The 25,231-nt window shown below is 30.8% G+C and overlaps 3 protein-coding genes across 3 annotated transcripts in view; 2 read left to right on the top strand and 1 right to left on the bottom strand.

Moving 5' to 3' along the window:
- The first annotated feature begins 1,712 nt into the window (after positions 1-1,712).
- On the top strand, positions 1,713-8,877 carry LOC108575355 (extended synaptotagmin-2). The gene is made up of 16 exons (XM_017938127.1): positions 1,713-1,771; positions 2,676-3,127; positions 3,213-3,353; positions 3,443-3,519; positions 3,620-3,686; positions 3,775-3,920; positions 3,998-4,118; positions 4,203-4,373; positions 4,927-5,061; positions 6,964-7,053; positions 7,127-7,213; positions 7,287-7,445; positions 7,522-7,674; positions 7,776-7,899; positions 7,956-8,241; positions 8,313-8,877. The coding sequence occupies exons 2-16, from the start codon at positions 2,795-2,797 to the stop codon at positions 8,638-8,640; spliced, it is 2,418 nt and encodes an 805-aa protein (XP_017793616.1). The 5' UTR covers positions 1,713-1,771; positions 2,676-2,794; the 3' UTR covers positions 8,641-8,877.
- A 792-nt stretch (positions 8,878-9,669) lies between these two features.
- On the top strand, positions 9,670-16,331 carry LOC108575368 (EF-hand domain-containing family member C2-like). Its single transcript, XM_017938141.1, has 14 exons — positions 9,670-9,723; positions 9,836-10,000; positions 10,123-10,273; positions 10,409-10,632; positions 11,279-11,521; positions 12,063-12,289; positions 12,455-12,646; positions 12,770-12,912; positions 13,736-13,932; positions 14,074-14,213; positions 14,763-14,876; positions 14,959-15,138; positions 15,594-15,696; positions 15,966-16,331. The coding sequence occupies exons 1-14, from the start codon at positions 9,670-9,672 to the stop codon at positions 16,116-16,118; spliced, it is 2,286 nt and encodes a 761-aa protein (XP_017793630.1). The 3' UTR covers positions 16,119-16,331.
- Positions 16,332-16,985: 654 nt separating this feature from the next.
- The window catches only part of LOC108575378 (protein Wnt-11b-like), a 33,511-nt gene continuing 25,265 nt past the window's right edge, over positions 16,986-25,231 (bottom strand). The window contains exon 5 of the mRNA XM_017938154.1: positions 16,986-17,160. Coding sequence (XP_017793643.1) covers positions 16,986-17,160 — 175 coding nt within the window. The remainder of the gene's footprint in view (positions 17,161-25,231) is intronic.

A 25,231-nucleotide genomic window follows, 5' to 3' on the forward strand; every position in this document is an offset into this window, starting at 1 on the left:
TTTATTGTTTATAATTTAATTTAATACAATATATTTTTCTTCTTAACAATTAAATCCAAATCTTAATGTCTGTGCAAAAGTTATAGTATCAAATATCCAAAACAAAAATTTTAAATACAATTATTCTCCTTATTACAAGAATTTAATTAGAATAATTGGATTAAATGCAAAGTTCAGAGTTATTAGTTTAAATTTACAGTGGAAACTGCTGAAAATCATCTGTGTAAACAATTTCTGTTAACAATTCATAATGTAGAAACCTACTGAAAATTTTAAATCGGCAAATATTAAATACAATTAAAGACGAAATATAGATTGTAGACCTAGATGCGAAAAAATAGATTCTTTCAGTAGTTCAACAATAAACATAAAATATAAAACATAATTGCAAATTGTTTACGAATAAAGAACAGTTCAGTTCGAGAATTACAAGCACAATCGAACTCGATTGTGATTTCGATTATGCGCAAGAAGAGTGCGCAGCAGCAAGTATTACGACGCAATTTAAAAATAAACTAATTCTGCCGCAGGCTGATATGAACTTAAAAATTTAGTATTAAAGTTTATTCTAGCGAGCTCTATTTTCTGACTATTAAGCAAGCATTTTTTCTAAGAGCAGACTTTTAATTCTAGACGATTTATTCCTTGATTTATTTGAAATTACGTTTGCTTGATCGTTCTAATTACGTCTAAAGAAAATCCTTATAATCTCTCATACACTCACACACTAATGTAATACAGATTATTTTAAAACTGACGCAAAGTAATAACGCAAAGAAATCAAATGTAATTTTATTTCACTGTATACGCGGTACTTTCCAATTTTGACTTTTCCTACTTGTAATCAATTTATACGAAATGTTAAAAGAATTTATAATACAAAGTAAGAAAATCTAAACTATGCCGAAGAAATAAAATGAAACACAAGTTTTTAAAGTAAGGGAATGTTATTTTCGTGATAAACATTCTCATACATTATATTTGTATAGTTCTACACGATTTTTCTCAATGCGTCATGTATCTGCGCAGAGTAAAGAATATGGCGTTTTATTAAACATGTTAACTTTTACTATTAATACGTATAAATTAATGCAGCAAATGTAATCGTGTATTTTAAATAATACATTTAATTATTTATTTGTATTACTATATTTCGTGAAAAATGTTCCATTGTTAAGTAAAAGTATTGGTATTATGTTCTCGTATTACGACTATTCCCTATTTTTGAAAAAGCAGGCAAGTATAACTAAACAATTAATTTGATGTAATTTAGTAAGATTATAAATACACTGTTAAATGTAATACTTCATCTGTTGTTATTCAAATTATACATATATAAGTAATTGCGTAAATGTATAAATCCTTAAATAATATTTCCAATGACTTGATTGATATTCTTTGGATAAAACGAATATAATTACTAATTTTTATTTATGTTATCAATTTATTTAATCATTAGTATAACTTGCTTAAAGTATTCTGTTCTTTATATGTATACATATAATATATTTTACTTGAAATTAATATTGAAACTATGTAAACTGCCTTAAAATTTATTATTCAGTGCTAATGTTAAGTATTTTATGACACTAAATTTCACACAATAATAAAAAAAGAGCACTTTGGGTGGCATGTGCAATATTGTTTCCGACATGTGTTAAGTTAGCTACTAGTAGATCGTGCATATATATAGTGACATCTTTTAGTTGCGACACTTCAAGTGATTCTTTCACAGTAATAATTGATTGGTCCTCGAAAACATTTGACCACGGTATAACAAATCGAGAAGTACTGTCGCATTTAACTGTGCTCATATGTGAATAACAGCTTATGCAGTCATATAAAGTACCCACACGTACGGCTTTGCTATAAGTGTAAGCAAATTGCAATAAAAATATCAGTTTTTAACAAAACTAACAACGCTTGCACATAATTTTAGATTTGCACACTTTTTCACCTATATTTATACGTAATTTTACATTATAAATAATATGTACATAGGGTTTATATATATTGAAATCTATTTTGTAAAATATAATTGAACTAAATATTGTACAATGTATTATCTATTGTGCTGTATGCTTTCATTTTAATGTTTAATATATGCTTTTTATCGTTTTGGCTACAAATTTCAATAAAAGCTTATACATGAAAAATATCGCTGATGATTCATTTTTGTGCAAACACCATACTCGATTGATAACATCTTGCTTATGCAGATAAATAATGATTCAATCGAAAGTATTTTTATTCGGTCCTTGCAAGTTTAGAAATGTAATCTTGTGTCACACTTTATTTAGAAATCTCGATGTTCCTTAGCATACTTATATATGTGCTGAACATATATAGATAGCGGTCTTATCTGCGTAAAGAAATTCGATACATTATCACTTTGTAACCATTCGGTAATATCAAACGTGATAATCTTGATAATTACATACGAAGTTTTGATATTAATCATAATTTGTACAATAATTCGATATCTTTACAAGTATGAAGGTCATCGTGATTACATCAAAGAGTGATTTAAATGCATATTTACTTTTAATCTTTTTCCACTATTAGTCATTGTTATCTTACCATTCTTTATCTTGTACTTGTATTCTTTTGTTTTGTAATGCATTTTAATTACTATAATAAATTATATTTATGAAATATATTTTATTTTTTTACAGGAAAGATATAAGCAAACAAATTGGTTGGAGAAAATTAACATACATAACAAAAAGTTATGTAAATATTTGTAATAAATAAGTGATTTATTAAGCTGTATATTAATTATTACTTCATAAGAATGGAAGGCAAATCCCAAGACAATAAAGTATCTAAGGCAAATCCTTGGCCATATATGAACATAAGTTCATTAACCATATCATTTTTGACTAAATTAGCAACTGCTGGTATTCTTTGGGGATGGGGATATCTAAACTTAAATATAGCATGGTTAATTGCACCAGTTGCTTTGATAGCATGGAAAACAGAACGTAGAAAAGACAACGAATTGAAAGCAATTATTGCCCAAGCTAGTGTAATGGCCAAAGAAAAAGAATTAATAATGAGTCGTTTAGATGAACTTCCTTCTTGGGTTTATTTTCCTGATTTTGATAGAGCTGAGTGGTTAAATAAAGTGTGTAAAATTTTGTTTCAGTACAAGTACTATTAAATTACTTCATATTTTATATAAATATAAGTTACTTTCATTATTTTCTAAGGTTTTGTATAAAATTTGGCCAAGTATAAACCAGTTTGCTCGTGAACTTTGTAAACAAAGTATAGAACCTGCTATTGTTGAAAAATTGCGAGAATATAAAGTAAAAGGATTTCAATTTGAAAGATTGGTCTTGGGTCGTATTGTAAGTTGACCTTTGTATTTCATTACATCTATCATAATTTTTATTGTAAATATATTAATAGTAACATTAATTTTTACTTGTAATTATAGCCTTTAAAAATTTATGGAATTAAAGCATATGATAAAAATACTTCAAGAAATGAAGTCATTATAGATGCAGATATTATGTATGTATTAATCATTTATGTAAATAAGAATATTAGTTTTGTTATGTTATTCACAATTTATATGATTTATTTAATTACTTTTGAATAATTAATTCTTTAGATATGCTGGTGATTGTGATATTACCTTTTCTGTTGGAAATATAAAAGGTGGTATTAAAGACTTCCAGGTAGATAATCTTACATATAACTTATGTTAATATTTTGACAAATGTATTTATTTACAATTTATTTAAAAATTTTTTTACTTACTTTAAGATTCGTGGAATGATGAGAATAGTTATGAAACCACTGTTATCTACAATGCCTATAGTTGGAGGTGTACAAGCATTTTTTTTAAACCTTCCAGCTATTAATTTTAATTTAGTAGGAGTTGCAGATGTCCTTGATTTACCTGGATTTAAGTAAGAAAATCCAAATGACAAATAAATTTATATTTTATTTCTTGATAAGAATAATTAATTAAATATTTCTTTTACAGTGATATTTTGAGGAAAACAATAGTAGAACAAATAGCAGCCTTTGTAGTATTACCAAATAAAATTGTTATACCTTTAAGTGATGCAGTACCAGTTGAATCATTAAAAATACCAGAGCCTGAAGTAAAATTTTTGTTTATGATAATTTATGTATAATTAATGAAATGATGAATAATTCAGCATTGCATAATTATGTTTTCTTTTTAGGGTGTTTTAAGAATTCATGTAGTAGAAGCAAAACACCTTATGAAGAAAGATATTGGAGTATTGGGTAAGGGTAAATCTGATCCATATGCCATTATAAATGTTGGAGCACAAGAGTTTAGAACAAAAACTATAGATAATACTGTGAATCCAAAATGGGATTTCTGGTGTGAGGTATGCATATCCTTTTATAGGAAATCAGATATTAATAATACTTAATGCATGTGCTTTGCTACAATTTTTTCTTGTAAGTTCTTTGAAATTTCAAGCACAACATCTTTTATGTGGTAAGAAATATTGTTCCTTAAATATATAAAAGCACATGATTTAGTACACATTTGTTATTGAAGAGAACATAACAATGTATAGGATATCGCGAAAGATAAATTTTATTTTCTTATATTTTATTTTATTTATGTTCATTATATTGTGATTATAATTTATTACTTTATTATCATAATTTTTTTTAATACATTTACTGTTCTATTCTAGTTATAAGATGTTGCTGATCTAACATTATTCTGTAATTGAGTGCTTTTTTCTAGTAAATCAGTGAACTATAATCATTTCTACATTTATAAATGTTATTATTTTGTTTATAATAATATAAAATAATCACTGCCCATGCATAAAGATCGGAAACATTTTAGCTAAGTTCAATCTAATTTACTTTCATATTTTGGTATGTATGTGTGTATGTGATGTGCGATGTGTTATGTGGAACTAGTGTGCCGTGACGTCAGCCATCGCTCAACAAATTACTGTACTGCTATGGGACTATGATGATACCAAGGGGGATGAAAGCCTTGGAAGGTATGAAAACAGAGTAACATACACTTATTTTTTTAATTTTCTACTAAAGGTAAAATACATTATTAGAATCCAATAACTATTTCAATTTTATTTATTACAATATTATTTTTATTTAAATGTAGCTGCAGATAATTGCAATTTGATTTATCACACAATTATCATTTAATCATCATTTACATATTTTCATAATATATTTTAGTTTATTTTCCATATTAAAAATATCACTATTGTTTGTGTGCAATAGAAGCATGTTAGTGTTGCATTGTTTAATAGCATTTATAACATGTGGTTTATGAGTGGTGTTTGAGTGTGTCACTTCACTGTATTAGCAATCACTTAGTGCTTCATAATATGCAATAAAAAATTTGTAATAAATTTTCTACTGCTAATTCTCTGTGGCACATGTGTACATATAATATTATAACTTATTTAAAGTAATAGTAAATTTGTAATTTTTAAATGAAAGATTTATAAAATAAGATTTTTGCCTATTATATTTGATACACATCATGATATTGGCACACAGGCTGTGGTCTGCTCATGCATAATGCAGACAGTTATGGTGTATCTTTGGGATAGGGATGTTAGCATCCCTTGTGTTCAATATGATGACTTCCTTGGCAGGTAGTAGATGTATTTATGGTATAATACTTATGTATCTAACAAGAGTTATGAACTTCAATTAACTAATATTGCATATGACCTTGATATTTATAAATCTTTCCTGCTATGTTAATATGATTCTTAATAATTGGTAAACATATTGTATTATTATATACTTACAATATGTATGTACCATGCATATGCATCTGCTTTATTAACATATATGTATACAGAATTTGAGTAGTAAAATTATTTTTATGATTTACATTAATTAAAGTATTCTTTGTGTTTACTTTATTATAATTATTAAAACTTATGCAATTATTATTCATTTTGTATTTATATTTTAGTACTCATAACATGTACCTTATTTTTTTGCTTAGTTTTCTCTTCAATAATAAACTTAATATTACATACATAGATTTTAATCTATCTTATAATGTATTTGTAATAATAACTTTGTAATGTTGTAAATTTGCTCTTAATTTTATTTCTTGATTTTGTGAGAGTGATTAGGTGACTACATTTAATAAAAGAAATAACTAAACTAGATTGTTGTGATGACAGTTTGTAGTGGAAAAGAGCTTGGGAGCCTCTTACAACACAGTGGTTGCCCACCTTTTTGACAAAGACAACGCTGGTCAAGATGATCCACTTGGCAGGTATTGCTACTTGTAGCAAGTATAGTTTTTCAGGCATAGAATGCATTTGACAGTTCTTATATAATTAGTTCAGAAGAATATTCCTCTTATTAGATACTATAAATTATATGCTTGAAAATTTGTGATATTTAAACAATATGAAATTTTATTGTTATTATGGTGCATGTTATTAAAAAAAGTTGTTTACAAAAACATAGTAAATTTATAGTATGAGAATACTATGAGATGTATGTGCCCTTTACAATTATAGTAAAATGATAATCCATGTCACCACATTACTCTTCTCATCTTATTGTTAATTGTACAGTTTAGAAGACAAATTTATTTATGAAATAAAGGTATTTTACGGTGCTGCTTATATGACTATGAATGTATATAACATAAAGAAATTTATTGCTTACTTTTAAAATGAATGTCAAATAATGTGCTGCTATTATTGCATGCGTGCTTCAGAATATGCATGAACTAAGTTATATCATAGACTTCAATGTATTGATCATCAGTCATATTTTGTATAATTATCATTATCACAAACAATATATTTGAATAGTAGATTTTTTATACTTCAAATAGATTATATAAAATAATAAATATGTTATTTTCTTTTGTTATGTCAATATAGGGCTACTAAATAACATTAAAAACATTTTTGAATTTATAATAATAATAAATATGTTATTTTATAGTGGGTCTCCTTGGAACAAGCAAAACATGGTATGGTTCATCTACGAATGACATGGTTACAATTTTCAAAAAATGCTTCTGATTTGAAAGCTGTATGTATTCTTAATATGTGTACATATAAATGTTTGTTTAAAATTTCTTATATAATCTTCTGGATATCTGCAGGCTTTAATTGAAACCCAAGAACTTAGAGTAACATCAATGAGTACAGCTCTTCTTATTCTTTACATTGATTCAGCAAAGAATTTACCAGTAAGTATAGGTTGATTAATTCCAAGTAATAGTTTTGAATTTTAAAAAGTGAATTAAAATTATTAAATTTCAGTGTGTTCGGGGAAATAAACAACCCGATGTTTATCTTGAAGCAAGTGTTGGTGGGAACATGAAAAGAACAGCCACTATGTTACGTTCCTGCGATCCCATATGGGAACAAGGCTTTACCTTTTTGGTTAGCAATCCAGAAAGCAGTATTTTACATATAAAGGTTGCATTTCCTTTTTTAAAAATCTTATATTTCTTTCATTGCAAAAGGTTCATATTTCGCTTATATTAATTTTTAGATCACAGATGAAAAGACTAGTTTTATAGTGGGAGAAATGAATTATAATATATCTTCACTTTTAATGCAGAATAATCTTGAAATTAAACAGCAGCCCTATGATTTGCAAATGGCTGATGTTGACAGCAAATTGATACTGTCTATGTCATTAAATGTATGGTTCCTTTAAATATGTTATATATGTATATACATATAAGAAATATATACAAATATATACAAACATAAATATATTTACGTATGTATTTTCAAATACAGATTCTAAAATATGAAGAACCTGAGCCTACTTCAGAAGAAGACGACGATGACCATGATATCAATCAACTGAATAAGAGAATTGAGCGCCAAGAATCAAATATTAGCAATACATTATTAACTAGTCGTAAGTCTGTTATTTAATTATATAGAATTCAATAAGGTATAAAATAATTTTTTCAGTTCCTCCTAGTCCACTGCAAAGACAACCTTCAAAAGATTCAGTTAATAGTTTAACACATAGTACTGGTTCGGGTGCAGCGATCATATCTGAAGAACCAGTTCCACCAGAAGAAGATTTAATCGTCACTACTACTGCACCATCTTCCGTTACTGGAAGTCCACAGTTAACTCATAGAAATATAAATGTAACATCATCCACAGGAGAAGCTAAATTAGGTCGGATGCAATTGTCTTTACGTTATAGCGTACAAAGGCAGAAGCTCATTATTGTTGTGCACAAACTAGCGTAAGTAGTTTGTTAATGTGGCATTTCGAAATTTTGCTAGACTGTTAATAACTTTTCTATTGCTGTTGCAGTAATCTGCCTTTGCCACAAAATGATCCGCATAATATACCAGATCCATACGTGAAACTGTATCTACTTCCTGATCGTCATAAGGAAACTAAACGCAAAACAGCAGTAATGAAGGATAATTGTAATCCAGTATTCAACGAGCAATTTGAATACGTTGTTTCTCAAGGTGATTTAAATAGTCGTACATTGGAAGTGTCCGTGTGTACGCAAAAGGGTTGGTTGGTAACTGGAAGTAACGTAATGGGTCAAGTTCATATAAATTTGAGTGATATCGATGTTACAAAATCATCCACAAGCTGGTATGATTTACAACCAGAGACTAAGGACTAGAAGTTCAAGAAAAGCAAGTGGAGATTTGAACAACTGTTTATGTGTTTTCGAAGGCAATCTGTTCAATTTCCACGATGCGATCTTTCTAAACATTGATAATATCAGATAACGTGGTCAGACCAAAATTTATACATCATAAAAATTTCGAAATGTTCAGTACCACAAACAACATGAAAGTTCTGAGAAAGTGACAATGAAAACGTATATTATCTATTTATACTTGGACCGTCCACTGTCGAGAAGCCTGTTTACTTTTATATTTACTTTGCGTACTATCTTACCTTTGTTTTATATATCATTTACACTTTGTAACGTATTTTTGTCGGTAGTAAGTGCTACTAAAACAATCTATTATTGCTAGTATCTACGTCATATATACAGTAATTATTAGTATGCGTAATAAGACATTCGCATATTTATGAAATAAGCGATTTAATATTCAACTTAAAAGTTTCCTAATAATGCTTTTGAATACGTTTAAAAAACTACAAGCACTGAATAGTTTTTGCTTTACTTACGCTTAATCTTTCTACTCGATTTATTGCTTTACTTACTATTTGTATACATGATGCATTTATACATTTTAAATAACAAGTTACCAAATAAGTAGTGTCGTAATGTGCACATTATACTATTAAGTAACAAAGCTAATGACAAAGCAGTATCGTTCAAAGTTTATCTAACGTTAGCATAAATTAACGGAATCAAATTAATATAATATATACGTGTTATATTTATACCAGAGTTTTTGCTATATTGTATATTGCTATATATTGTATAAATTTATGTTTTTGCGTATACTGGCATAAAATGTTACCAGTATAATATTGCAAACTGTTGATGATAATAAAGTATACATATATACATTGCAAACTGCAATTATCGAGTTCTTTAGTACCTTCTCACCAAATCTATCGTATCATCTCCAAGGAAACACAACAATAGTAAATAGATGTAACTCGTGTTCTCGTATCAATCTTAGATTCGTCGATTATTTTATTATAAGACGATTTTTCTTCGTATTGCAAAATGCAACGTGATCTTTCGCTACCGTGTCTACCAGGGTTCAGTTTAAATAAAAACGTAAGTCATTTTCTTTAAATTTTAACACATTTTACATACACCACCTACAGTGTAAAATTTCCAAAAAATTATACTCTTATTATGAATAAACATAAAACATATTTTTATTTAGTTGGGTCGGACAAATTTTCCTAGAAATCAATATTTCGCTAAAATACACGATGGAGTTTATTATCTGTCAGAAAAGTCTGATAAAGGCGATCCCGTTCGTTACCCGTCGATTTATGTTCGCGGAGAAGCTCAAGAGTTACCACCATGGATTGTTTACGACGGCCAAGTATATTAATTCATTCGAACAAATTAATAAAATTTTGCAAATACATTTTTATTCTATACTGTAATATAATTGAAATATCAAAAATTCCAACCATCATTTTTCTATCATACTCTTTTTGTCAGAGATTGATGTTCAAGGCATTCTTTCAAGAAACTGTCCACGAAAGATGGAAAACATCATACCAAGTTCGTGTAGTATATATCAGCTTCTTCTTAGAAGACGGAACAATGAAAGTTTCTGAACCTTCTGTGGAGAACAGTGGTCTTGAGCAAGGTTTACCGGTGCATTATTTCTTCCAGTATTTATTATTACATTTCCTGAAAAATTTTTTTTTCTCCAACCTCAATTTTTAATTATAAACTTTGTCTTATCTGCAAGTCTTGAAGTTAATGGACGATATTTATGCAGGTCTTTTAGTGAGACGACAAAGAATTCCGATGCCTGATCCGGTCAGGTACAGATTTTACGATATAATTGATTTGAATATCGGCAAAGAACCGGAAATTTACGGGAGAGTATACAAAATAGTAGATTGCGACAAATTTACGAGGTTATTTTTAAATCGCATGGGAATTATGGTCCCGGATCCCATAGAAGTACCCAAAGATCCATATTCGGATCTTCGTGATCACGTAAGCGCACTAAATTCCAAATAAATAATGAAATACATTTGAGAAAATGTTTGATTTTGAAATATATCAGGTGTACAAATTAATTCGGTGCCTTTTTTCACCAAGTTCCGACCGACATTACCGATCGAAAGCCTCCGTATTTTTCCGGAGAGGAAATTCGTCGGTTACCTGATAAATGGAGAAAGGTCGTCGAAAATATTAGAGTTTGATTGTCGATATAAACGTTGTTATCGACATTGATACGAACGTTGAAATTTGTGAAAAAACGTACCGAATTAATTTGTACACCTAATATATTCGAAAAATTTCTTCGTTACACGTTTATATTACTCGAGATATTTATTATTTATTATTTTTGAATTTTTCTTTAAGGTAGGAAGATCGAACGATTTATAAAGAAAATATATTTGCAGCGAAGTAAATTTTCTATGTCGCATAATATAATATTACTATTCTCGTATTGTTCTATTTTTTATTTAAAAAATAGTACAAGCTTCATAGATTTGTAGTATTTAATCTCGATAATTAAAGTTCGGTTCCAATTTTCGTTCCTTCCTATTTTTTTCAAAGAAAGTTTGGACTCGAACGACAATTTTTTATATAATAATTTTGTTTTCTATAATGAAACAATTAATTGGCAAAACAGGCGACGTTCCCAAAGAAACCTAAACGGAAGGTCGATACTCGTGGCGATTTCTTGAAATACGACAAACAAGTCCTACGATTTTACGGCTACTGGGACGACACGGACAGTCTTTACGGTTTCATTCACGATCTCGTGATTCATTATTATCTTTCTGATAACACGATCGATATCAAGGAGAATGTGCCGCCTAATTCTGGACGAGATTCCGGTTTCATGTTTCTACGCCGAATGAAAGTTCCTAAAGTAAGCATTCCTACAATTAACTCTTGTATAACGTATTTGCATATTTTGCAAACGTGGTTTTAAAATGACAGTAACTGTCCTTTCTTAATAATTTTTTATATAACTTTGGATAAAAATAAAAATGACTACTGTCGATAATAATTGTCAATATAACTTAAATTGACGAATAAGTAAATTCTTCTAACTTCGCAAAATTTTCATTTTCATCGTTCAAATTATAGTGCGCTACAGTCGTAAATTAAACTACAGAGTACATTGGAGTTTCTGATTATATACAGTGGTTCAGTTAAATAGAATGATAAGCTTAGAAATATATTAATTTAACTCTCATTTTAATAGCGTTCAAATTAAAAATTTTTCAAAATTTAATAAAAAGTTGTTAATAATTTCTCTTCTTTTATTTTCTTAAGAAAGAATTACAAAACACTTTGCATATACGCGAGTACTAAGCAGATTTGCAAAAATAAAATCAACTTTCTGAAATACTTGGATTTATTCTTCGATTAATTGATAAAATTAATAATTAAACATTGGAATGCAGTTCTTCACCGAAATCGACCCAGTTGGGACGGGAGATCCTTTTACCGTTTTAAATGTCATGGGAGAGGACACATCTCAGGGTTACTATACGATAGATCCATTGAACGCTGGAAAAATTTCTAAGGAATTTTATAAGGAAAACGAGCTCAGTATCGGTGCTCAATTAAATATTTTTGGCAGAATAGTTGTTGTAACTGATATGGACGACTTTACAAAGGAATACTATAGGTGAAAATACGATCAATTTTGTTTTCTTTTTTAGAAAGATCGTATATTTTATTTAGAAAAATTGTATTCGATAATGAACCAAGTGGAATATTTTACAAAAAGAAAGTATTAGATATTTTCATTGATTAAATATGTATTTATTATTCTTCTTTTATCGTCTCAAAGAAAAAAATACGGTTTGGATGACTTCACGCCTATAGAAAGGCCTCGAAAGGGCACCGAGATTTGCTTGGAAGTGAAGAAATATATACCACCGTACAATGGTTTCGGCACATACGAAGATTCCCTCTCAAATTGCTTAAGAATGATACCAAAACCACCTAAAATGGATATTGCTAAGTTTCTACGTTATGATAAGTATGTATCTATCTAAGGTACGATTACAATTTTCAAAAAGAATTTCAAGAAAATTGTATATTTTATTTAGGCCATATTTTGACTATATTTATTCAGGCTATTTGTTTTTTTCTGTACTTTTAGGCAAGGTTTTGATAGCTACGTTTTGAGATTTAGAGCGAGAATGATATCAAATATACCAGAGTGTCATGATAGACAGTTTATTATAAGAGTTTTCCTTATGGACGATACAATTTCTATTTTTGGACTGGCAAAATCTAATTCAGGTAAATACTTTCTTTAGAAGATAGTCTTACTGAAGTTTTTAATGTTAATTCTTTTTTTTTGTTAAAAGTGTTTTAATATATATGAAAATTAATAAATATTTTTTATATTCTGTGAATTGTTTAACTTGTATCGAGGCATTTTTTGTAACAATTAAATTTAAATCTCTAAATCTGAAATCTCTAAATCTCTAAATCTCAGATCTCTAAATCTCAAATCTCTAAATCTGAAATCTCTAAATCTCAGATCTCTAAATCTGAAATCTCTAAATCTGAAATCTCAAATCCCAAAATCTCAAATCCTTAAATCTCAAATCCTTAAATCTCTAAATCTGAAATCTCTAAATCTGAAATCTCTAAATCTGAAATCTCTAAATCTGAAATCTCTAAATCTCAAATCTCTAAATCTCTAAATCTGAAATCTCTAAATCTGAAATCTCTAAATCTGAAATCTCTAAATCTCTAAATCTCTAAATCTCTAAATCTCTAAATCTCTAAATCTCTAAATCTCTAAATCTCTAAATCTCTAAATCTCTAAATCTCTAAATCTCTAAATCTCTAAATCTCTAAATCTCAAATCTCTAAATCTCTAAATCTGAAATCTCTAATAAATCTCAAACAGTCCACTTTTTCATATTACTCACACCATGCTCGACCGATGATTAATTACTCCCGAAAGATTATCATAAATTTCTATTCCCGTAACTATCACAATTCCGCAAATTACGGTAAATTTTCTGTTAAACCTTCGACAATGCCTCGTTTATCGATTGTACACGTTTCCTTTTTTTCCTCCTTTCTTTCTTTTTATCGTACGTACTTACAGGTTTCAAACGATGCGCCTTCCAGAAGAGAATGCCGGTGATGTTGCCTAATCAAGAGATATTTGTAAGCAAGAAACCGGATTATTACAAGCCAGAGGATTTCTATATTGGAGCACGTCTTAACTTGAACAATTTTATCTTCGAAATTACCTCGGCGGACATTTATGCTCTTCGTTACATGGAGTTACATTGCGATAAGGTCCAATAATTTATACGCGTTTTACTGTTTTACTGTTCCTTCACATTCGGGTTTTCAAACGCGCGATTAGTGTTCCCTTACAAATTCGACATGATAAGCCGGTGATATATGAACGTTTCATTTTTTATTGCAATTTTTCAGTTCCCCAAAGCTAACGCCGAGTTAATCGTGGCAAAATTACGGCAAATATTGAAACCGGTTTACAAGGAATTTATGCAACTTTACACGCCAGCGAAATCAATCGACGAGGATCTTCAAATATTGCAGTATGAAAAACTCAGGTATCTTCCTTTTTTTCTTCTTTCTATTTTATTCCATTACATTACAAGCTGTTTCCTGTGAAATTGAGGATAATATCAAAAACCCCTTTGATATATGCATGTCAAGATTCATTGGTAATTTTTTCGTAATAGAAAAAGTATAGAATTTTGTGAACAACAGAAAATTATTCGTTATTCTTATAGCGAATGTCGAAATTTTTATCTTGCGAATAGTTCATTTCGAGGATAATTAGAAAAATGTGACAAAAGTCAGTTTATCTAATTCGTTCTTTTAAAATGCACGAAAAATACGTAATTTTAATAAAATAAATAAATTTGAAACGATGTTTTCTCCAAATTTATATTCTTGCAAAAAATGCGAATAAATCCTAAAATAAACGATCGAAATATACCTGATTCTATGCGTTTAATTGTTCCAAATTTATTGCTCCAAATTGAAATCACGACTGCTTCGTAATTACTTAATTTAATTACTCCCACAAATATTACACGTTGTATTAATTTTCTCATACGCAAACACGAATCTCGACGTTAATTAAAAAAATTCAGGGAAGCCTTGTGCAAGTATTCCGAAGGTAAATTGACAGATCAAGAAATAATCACGATCGCTCGACACTATTCCTCTCACGAGAAGAAAGAATTTCTCAGCCGGGAGTACGTAAGGTAAACTATTTTTGCGTATATTTGTTTTATTTCGTTACTTTCATTTTTTCGTTATTTCGTTATTTCGTTATTTTTATTACAGACAGCTAATGCATACGGAACTTTTGCGATTTCTATGGAACGATCTCGATCGTTTGGAAGAGGATCTACATAGCTGTGATAGGGGAAGAACAGGATTTTTACCACGTGACACGTTGTACACTGTACTTCGCGGAGGAAGAATACCAGTTGACATTGAACTTTTGAATTCTATGATGGATCAGTATGTGTACTAATGATAATTTAGCATTACGAACTTGTAACAGGTGAAATGTTCGCCTCAAATATGTCGCTTTTGCATTCTGTTATAATTGCATATAGCAAATTCCACGGATATAACGTAATTCAATTGAAAATTCAGTTAAAAAATTCTGAAGTATATTAAAAATTAGATTTAAGTTGTGTTAAATACAATTGCCAAAAGAGTGTTAAAAAGATTTTGAAAGATTTCTAATATTGTTAAAAAAATTCTGGAAAATTTCTAATACTGTCAAAAAAATTCTGGAAGAGTTCTAATACTGTCAAAACAATTCTGGAAGATTTCTAAAGTATTAAAACCTAATAAAAGGGGAAAGAATTAATTTTTCCTGTTTGATCTTATTTCTGAGTTACAGTTACATTTCTATTTCCCATCATTTTTGCCATAAAATTAACGTAATCGATTCTACTCAAATATAGCCTCCATAAAAACGAGGAAGGGAAATTGGATTATAATGATCTGCTGAGATTTATGAACGTGAAAATTGATCCTCTTCCACCCTCGCTACCAATTAACATCAAGGTATATACCTCTACACATTCTCATTACTATGATTTTATGTATACATATTTTTTCACTATTATTTTCAACATGATAATTACATTTCTAAATTTAAAAAATATTATTTCATTTCATTAACACACTATTTCGTTGCTTACACTTTCACACAATCCAGGTATTCAATATTAAATTTCTTTCAACTGTAATAAATCGATTTACGTTGATCTGATTTTTAAAAGAATCGTTTAATTTTCTACAAATTATTATTTCAATTTTTTCGTATATTTCAGACTGCACTTTGGTGGGCATCAGAAAAAGAACCAGATTGTGGAGCTGGTATACACTGGTGTTCTTTTATAAAAGATTTAAATATCGAAGATCCAGAAATAAATTTGGATGAAAGTTCAAGTTCTCCGAATATGCAAATTGCAAAAATAGATTAAGTATCCTTTCTCATTAATTTGCTATTTATAGAAAATTTAAATCACGAACGACAAAAAAAAAAAATGCACGATTAATGCTTCTATTATATTAACGTACCTTTCGACCATAACTACGATAATTTTTATGACACAATATTGTACTCGCCAAAAGCATGCAATGTACACGTCACAAAATATACAACCTGTGACAATCACTTTAAGGTGAATAAAACCCGCCTGCAAATCTTTTCTATGTCAAGTAATATTTATTGTAGAATATAATTTTTAATACAAACTACGTCGAGTATCAGCGAGTTATTTACATTGCACTAACCACACGCCTATATCTAACATGCTGCTAACAGTGTTGTCCGAGTTTTCTTTCCTATACCCACGAATCAACACTAATCTCTCTATCGTCAAGTGTTAATTAAAATCGAAATTACTTGGACATTTCCGAAAAGAATGTTCAGCGACAACACCGTTCGTTATACACGCAACGTATCAAAGACACAAATTTGTTAATAAATATTAGACGAGATAAATAAGGGTTTTATCGAGCTCTTTCTTTTTCTCATTATCATTAATTTTTCTTCCATTACTAATGCAACGCTTTCGTCTTCGATAATTTGCTCAATTGATCGAACGATCTCTATTCAGAAACATCTACATTTCCCGAATCGTCTCGAAATCCTCACGATAATTCAAATCTATCAGCGTGTAAATAAAGATTGATTATTCTCAAACTTATATGGACAATTGTGTATCGTTTACGAATTTTCTTTCTCTTCTTCGTCTCACTTGAAAAACCTCCGGTCGGAGTGAAAATTTCGATGTACAATTTCTCTCCCTCTCTCTCTCTCTCTCTCTCTCCACGTTTCCGTGCATTCATTTGCACTCGTAGGTCTTCACGATTTTCCTGCACGTCTTGCACTTCACGTAACAGCAGCTGATGTACTTGCAGTCGCATCTTTCCAATATCTCTTCAGTTTTCGTCACGTGGCCGCGACCGCAGCAGAGATACTCGCAGCCCTCGTACCCGGTACTGCTGCCGTTGCATTGCCTGAGGAAAATTAGACGATACTGGTATCGTGTTATAGTGTTTCTGTGGGTTTGGTTTTACTAATGTGTTGCGTATGACGGCGTGAATGTCGTGTGTTTGTTTTGGATATACGTGGACATTCTGGGAGTCGGTATGATCTATCGCTGATGCTCGAAACGGCTTGAGATTGGCGAAGCGGGAATGGGAGAGTAAACAGTAGAGCAGCGTGGTTGATGAAAACAATAAGAGAGTGAGAATAAGTGATAATGTATCGTTATCTTCGTTGTACAATTGTAAAAATCTTCGACCACGTGTTATTTACCCACAGTTTCAACCCTTTAAAACGCTTATGTTAGTGCGTCTAACGCGTGTGCAATTAATCCTCGAAAAAGTACAATCTTTTGAAATTATTTTCTTTCGCTTTTCACATTGCGCTGTCCCTCCTGTTTTACAGCGGAAATTGAAGTTACAGGGAGTTACTGTACGCCTGGGAGATAATTAAGAAAAAATAAAATTGAACGTTTTAATTTATTTGTAGGCTCTGTTAAAAAATTTTAAAAATTCAAGAGACGTGGGGTGAAATCTCTTTTCCTTTCTTTTTTTTTTTTTTTGCTCAGTAACTATTTGGGAATAATGTTTTTAAAGAAGCAACACTTTCTTCATTTTCATTTCAGAGTTTACATATTATTTGTATAAACTCTTTATTTCGTTAATATTAAAAAAGAGACACCGATATAATGACTCTTTCATTCAACCTTAACGTTACATATAACTTATTATTTACATAAAATCTTTATTTCGTTAATATTGAGAAAAAAAGTACACCGATGCAATTACTCTTATTCGACGATAACGCAAGAAGTATATGATCCGGTAGATCCACGCAAAAATAAAAGAAAAAGGAAGAAGTATAGTTATAACAACGTCCTTCCCGTTCAATAAAGTGTAAGTGTTATTAAAACTCTATACACTTCGTTAAACCCACCGATTACCTTTATCGCACCGTCCACGACAAGTCAATTAAGTCAAATCAAGCCAATATCAGATAAGAAACGACCATCTTAGCAGCCCAATAAAAATCATCCAAACCTACGTTAATTAAATGTTCAGAAAAGAAAAACAGCTAAATCAAACGCGAGCAAATCTTCCAACGATTTTAACAGGAAACAGAATGGTGTTATAAAACATACCTCGATAAATCTGTGAAGAAGTTTACAATTACAGAAAAAACAAAAAGATCGTTAACATCTCAATGGTAATTGTTTCATTAACTCCGAATCACAAGGACGATTACACAAGGACGAGCTTGTTTGTAAAAGAGATAAAGAAGAAAAGGAAGAAAAGTCACCGAAGCTGGGTTTTATAGCGGCGTAGTGTTAAGAAAAAAGGATTTCGAAAAGTATACGGTGAAATGGAGGAAGGCGTCCCGTAATAAACATTCACCACGCCCACTTTGTATAATTATACGGAGGGTTATAATTACCGGTTGTAAGCTGTAACCGGCAGGCCGATCAGCGGTGCCCAAAGAAACCTGGTGCCGTATATTAGCCGAGGGGAATGAAATATTAACGTGTCCGAAACTAGCATCCGATTAGCTTACGAATTGCCCGGCAGTTCGTTTTCATCCATTAAACTTTTCCTAGTCGAATGTGGGAATAAAAAAAGGAAGAAGGTTGGAGTAATTTTTGCGGGGAAAATGCTCCGGGAGAGAAAATTGGGAGCGATGGAATTGTGTGTATTCGAATTTTCTTTGGGGAATGAATAATAGGTGTGTGTTTGTGTGGTGAAAAGCTGTGTGACGAATAGAACGAGGTTAAATGTTTCTTTTTTTCTTTTTTTTGTTAATGGTACTTTGTGTGATTTCAGTTTTTAATTTGTGGTACAAAAGTGTTGTATCGTTATACTCTGCTCAAATTTAAATTTTCTTAATTGTTTTTAATAATTTTGGTGATTTTACTTTTCAAATTTTTAATAACTCGGGCGAGTTTACGTTCCAAATCTTGAATTATTTGGATATTTTTACCTTCCTAATTTGGACAATTCTACTTTGCAAATTTTTACTATTCTCGTTAATTTTACTTTCAAAATTTTTAGTAATTTGGACAATTCTACTTTCCAAATTTTCGGTAATTCGAATAATTTGGTGAACTTTCCATTCCAAATTTCGAACAATTCGAACAATTCTACATTCTAGAAATGAAAAGAAAAAGGTAAAACAGGAGGTCGCTAATACCCAAGACGTCGATGCGACTTCAAATTACATTTAACAGAAAAAATAAAGATAAAAATGAAAGTCTATCGATGTTTCGCGTTAATTTTTGCCTAACAACACGGATGCTGAGAGATGAGGCGTGATTTATAAGGGCGGACTAAACGAAACAAAGCATCGGAGAAAGAAGGGTTCACCGTGCTCTTCCTGAGCCTTCCAGAACCAGTCACCGTTCCCGGAATGCCGTGGGTGATCTTAATTCACGAACACCGTCGCGTGAATAATTCAGGGCGGCGAAGAGGCTCCTCCTTTCGTTTTGCCGCCGGAAAATCCGTAGCGAATGCAATCACCGATGAAAGAAACATCTTTCTTCCTTTATTTTCCTCCTCCTTGTGTTAACAACGATTGTCACGCGAGTGAAACCCTTGCGATTCTCCTCGTTAAGGATTGAAACAATTCCTTTTTCCCCCCATATAAACATACTTCGTTCCGTATCCAAGCGTAATTTCTTATCAAATTATCAACGAATGTCAATAATTAATTACAGAACTGTCGCTATACAGGGTGGACCACGTGAAACAGGCCATTTAATTATCCTCTTTACCTATGGATGTATCAGAAAATTTTTCTACCTAATTTAAATGGTTTCCAAAGGTGAATCCTGCTTCAACGAAGCTTCAACAAACCCTGCAACAATTTTTCCCTTCTTTAAATGCCACAAACGTTTTCTACATATTAATTCAAATCTTGCCATACCATTCAAAAAAAAAAAAAGAAAAATACATAAACACTCGCTTTGTTGCTTGAACCTTGTTTCGCAGCCTCTCTTACATGGACCACGCTGTGCAAACATAATTACACATCCTAGTACCAACATATCCTTATTTTCTCTACAGCCTAACAATACACACTACCAGCCAAAAATTTCAGATCACTGTGCATCCCAAGTTACACAAGAAAGTTAGCAACCTTAAGAATTTTTCAACGAATCCCTTCGTAATCAATCGATCGAATCAATGGATACGAGGTAAATTGGCTATCGGTCTCCCTAACATAAATTTCCAAATCTACAAAGAATCACTAACAGATCCAACATGGCTGTACGAACTACGAATTCCTCCAACCTGTGATTACACCGTATGTAACAACAAATACACCTACACCAGCTACAAGAGTTCGTGGTGGTCGATCTTCCATGATGAAGAAACATTCGTTTGGAGGCGCCACGGAGATCCACGGTCTCTCCCGTGGATCGTTAGAATATCGTAAAACAGAGGATTTATTCGGTTTCAGAGAACAGGTTTCCCGATCGCCACGGGAAAAATAAGGTTCCGCCCTATCTCGAAGGTCTTCTCTCATAGGTAATTACCGGCACAGTCGCATAAATAAGCCGGTATCTGACTATACCGGAGATAACTGAGATCGAGCCAAGGAATTCGTTGTGTGTGGCTGTTTCACAAAGGGAACAAGCCGAGGGGTATCGCCACGGATGTATACAGGATGGAAGTATTTTATTAGCGCGACGATAACGATTAGTTGACTAGCTCGAAGACAGAAATAAATGACGCGATCGACTTGAATCGCAAGATCGTAAACCGTACTGAATTATTACATATCGTGATATCTACATTATGCATCGACCAACATTTTTCTTCTTTTTCTCTAGGCGTTTTCCCCTTCGCACGTCTCCTCGTCAACTGATCTTATTTTCGAAAGCGAAAAGTCAAAGACGATGGGTGCATATTTTTTTTTGAAGTTTCACGACAGAGACGAGAAATGTATATAGTATATTTGCAGATGATTTCAATCGTAAATTGTCAACCGTATTGCGCATGTAAAGTACCGTTCATCCGTGGTTGCTTTTATTTTCACGTTGGATTAAGCCCACGTTTGCATACAATGTGAGGGGAAAAATTTCTGTTAATACGAGTAATTTATGATAAATAGGCCGAGAGAAAAATGTTAAATCTGTCTTGCTTCGCATGTACACCTGTCGAGTATATTAAATAGCTTAGTTTACGATCGGATTTTCCTTCTATACTGGAACTTGGAGAACTAGAATTTTAGACATATTGAAATATATTCACTTTACGGGGCACAAGTTATGCGCTTTCTGAGATGTTTTATAAAGCTTCAGAGTCGTCGTATTTTAACGAAATTTCTAAGATTTTCTGCGTGAATTTGATAATGGATTGAGATTAATTTAGTTGGAATGTTTTTTCAGAATGGAAAATATAAATTGTTTCTTACGTGGTTGTGTCTTTCGTTCTGCAACACCTTGTATTTAAAGTAGCACGGAACCTTTCTTTCCTTTCTGTATCGCATTTCGGATGTAAATAAAAAATTGACATTTGGAATTATCTTAGGATCCGTTCGTTAAATTACGTTTAGTCAAATTTTGCTCCATTTACAAATCTTATAATTACGTCATTTGAAAAATATTGAATTAAATTTTGCCAAATTTTGCTCCACTTGAAAATTTTGTAATTCTTATAATCTTAAAAAAATCTTGTAATTATACTGCAAAGATTTGTCGTTTAGAATTATCCTAGGAAAAATATTAAATTAAATTTAGCCAAACTTTGCTCCGTTTAAAAATCTTACAATTACACCATAAATATTGGCCATTCATAATTGTCCTAGAAAAAATACTAAATTAAATTTAGCCAAATTTTGCTCCGTTTAAAAATCTTACAAAGATCCCTCACCTTTCCCAGATTTTCTCTCGTCTTCGGTGACTCGTCGGTGAAAATGAAATTGAAAGTGAAAATGAAACGAAACTTTAATATAACGCAAAACGAACACCATACACAAAAAATCAAGCTTATTAAATCGATTCCTATTAGAGATTAGACGTGTAGATTTCTATTTGGAAGGTTACCGACACTCTTTACGACTGTCTTTACTGCTGTTATACGAGACGATACTTATTCCATAGCAGGTATTTTAAACGTATTACTTCACCGTATTGCATAACAGATTGTGAACACGCGTGTTACCAGATTCGACGATAAAATAAGATTGCCAGGGTTATGTGTCATCGTAGACGCCATTTGTCTATCTGAAACTCTTAACTAAAACACCTATTCGACTTTTCCCTTAAGTTTACGAACACAAGCATTATTACTAATAGAATCGAGAGATAAATAAGAAATACATTGGCGTATATTTCTTATGTAATTACAGGCTGGTGTAATTTGTAGTAGCTGCCATTGAAAATAGCATTAACCGTGTCCTCTTATCCTGCATATCGGTTTCTTTACTTGCTCACCGATAAGATTTCATAAAATTCGAAACATCCGAGATATCGCGAATAATTATTCCTGCTTTTTCACATTTTTTCTTTTCAAATATACACAAGATGGACTACGATTACGGTAGGAGAAAGTTTTTACACGTAATTTAAATGGTTTCAAAGGGTGAATAAGATGGAAGAAAAATTGTTCTCATGGAAGAAATGGGAAAAATGAAATTTTAGTGTCTAAAATCAGTCAAAGATAGGAAAAATGGCATTTATAAAACAATTTTTCTTCTGTATATATCAAAGATATGAAACGATATATTAATTTACTTTAGACAAATTTAATCTGTAAACAAAGCACATTATCTGATAATCGATATGAGTAAGCATTTCAAAAAGTCGATAAACAAATGGCAGAAGATTTGTCGAAAGATGAGATGGAAAGATTAGTAGTTAAATTAGAAATTATTGTAAAATTTCGTAGAAAATCTATATTATTGTTAAATACGTAAATTAGTTTATTTAATCCTGTTCGAAGTGAGAAGGATACGTGGTACACTATTTATGGGATGGTTTTAATAGAAACGTGTGTTCTATTTCAACTTATTTTTTTAATAACAGCGTGTTTCCTGTTGTAGCTATTCTGATAAATTGTATTAGGGTAGTTAATTCCATCGGGCTATCTATGGAACACCAACGATAACATATTCCACTAACGAACTGAATGAAGTCTTCAGTGAATCTAAGCAAGATAATACCTGACTCTGTTGAAGAGATAAGAAACTGAGTGACAAGACATTTACAATCTTGTATTGAGATGCAAAGCCATATTGAGTACTTCCTGTACAGATAAGTAAATGCAACTTAAGAAAAATCCAAGGTGTTAAATCTCAATATACGTTCTATGCGAAATGGTAAAGTTTGTACAGTGTATTGCCAAATTTTTTCGAACAATTATTTCCATATTAATGAAATAATCCGAATTACGTATATTTTGATTCTTTTTTTTATTTTTGTGCACGTTAAGAAATTGTTTTCAACGTTATTAAGTTACTCAATTTTTAGGCATTGTTGGAAAGTTTATTGGTATAATTTTACAAACTTTTGATATTGGTTAATTTTGCAGGCACAAATATAACAATTCAAAGATTATACCTTTAGGTTATGGATTATGTGAGTTCTATGTCATTGATTATCATATGGAATTTTGAAATATTTCAATTACTGATTATATTTAAATTTGAAGACAGATTTTGTAATACCGCTTCTTTGCTAAATACTTCATAAATTGAATCTTGAAAATTACTTTTTCAAAAGACTTTAAAATCTAAGAATTGTAATTATTTAAATACAAAATTTAAATATCTTCAAAATTTAAGAATCTTAAAAACTTAAGAATCTTAAAAACTGAAATATTTTCAAAATCTAAGAATCTGAAATACTTAAAAATCTTAAAAGTGTAAGAATCCTCTTGACAGCCAATATTGCTAAATTTTGTTATTCACATTATGCCTCTGACATTGAGTGTATTGCATCACAGTGCAGATTTAATAATCCTATCAACTTTTATGTGCTCTGCAAGTAGGCTCGCTAACTTTTTAAACTTTTAACGCGCCATTGTTGAAGATTGTTTACGACATCTAGGACAATGGACCTACGAATTTACGAGAAATCATAAACACTTTTGTGAAAGTTTTATCGTAGCATTGCTGAAATATTAACGATTTCCTCTTTAACTTTTTCACCGAACACCTTAGGGTGAGGAGATAATCAACGAAGAAAAATTCACTTTAACGACGAACCAATAAATTCCAGCAAGGAGATCTGTCTCGAAAATTTTTATAACGATAACAATAGCAATAGTTAATGTTTACGTCTGTAATAACTTTATTCAACTACACAATTTCGTTGCTAATATATAATATTTTATATTTGTAACTTTTTAAAATTACAGATTTTTACTTTACCTTCATTAAAAATATTTAAACGACGCCTTAATTTACTGCCAATAAATTTTGCAATTGATAAGATATTTTGTCCGTAAGCAGTACATTACGTTGCTTAAATTGAAAAATTGAAAAGTGAGACGAACGAAAAGATAAAATTAAAAAATTGAGATGAACGAAAAATTAAAAAATTGAGAAACGAGATGAACTGCCTCTACAAATTAAAATTGAAAAATGGAGACGAACTAACTCTCGTTTGAAGTGTGCGCAGAAATGAATTTCACAATAAATTGTACAAAAATTTACCACATCAAACAGGACAGAACGAAAACGATTTAATAAGAAATATTTCTAGAACAGCAAAGATTGTTTAGTAATTGCTGTTGATGATAGATCATTCGAACTGGATTACCAATCAACTGGATCACGATCAAGCTTTTGCGTCAACTTACGAGAGATCCTAGTAAAGAAATCCAGCGTATTTCGCAAACAGTTTCTAAATATCTGTAATCTATTCGCAATGTGATAAAAAAAAAAGAAGAAAAAAAATCTGGGTAGGTAAATGTGTTTTCTACGAATTGGCAATGAGCGTGAAACGTGTTAACGCGAAGTTTGTATATTCCTTTCTACGTGAAAGGAAAGCGAACCATTTGTAGGAAAATGTGGATCCTGTATCGCGATCGTAAATTGTCAAAT

Source organism: Habropoda laboriosa, unplaced genomic scaffold (assembly GCF_001263275.1).
Source record: "Habropoda laboriosa isolate 0110345459 unplaced genomic scaffold, ASM126327v1 scaffold143, whole genome shotgun sequence".
NCBI classification, from domain to species: domain Eukaryota; kingdom Metazoa; phylum Arthropoda; class Insecta; order Hymenoptera; family Apidae; genus Habropoda; species Habropoda laboriosa.

Coding starts and splice junctions, on each gene's coding strand:
- LOC108575368 (XM_017938141.1), top strand. CDS start 9,670: ATGCAACGTGATCTTTCGCTACCGTGTCTACCAGGGTTCAGTTTAAAT. Junction 12,290..12,454: donor TTTACAAAGGAATACTATAG/GTGAAAATACGA, acceptor ATCGTCTCAAAG/AAAAAAATACGGTTTGGATG. Junction 15,697..15,965: donor CGCTACCAATTAACATCAAG/GTATATACCTCT, acceptor CGTATATTTCAG/ACTGCACTTTGGTGGGCATC.
- LOC108575355 (XM_017938127.1), top strand. CDS start 2,795: ATGGAAGGCAAATCCCAAGACAATAAAGTATCTAAGGCAAATCCTTGG. Junction 4,119..4,202: donor TAAAAATACCAGAGCCTGAA/GTAAAATTTTTG, acceptor TTTTCTTTTTAG/GGTGTTTTAAGAATTCATGT. Junction 8,242..8,312: donor ATTGTTGTGCACAAACTAGC/GTAAGTAGTTTG, acceptor TTGCTGTTGCAG/TAATCTGCCTTTGCCACAAA.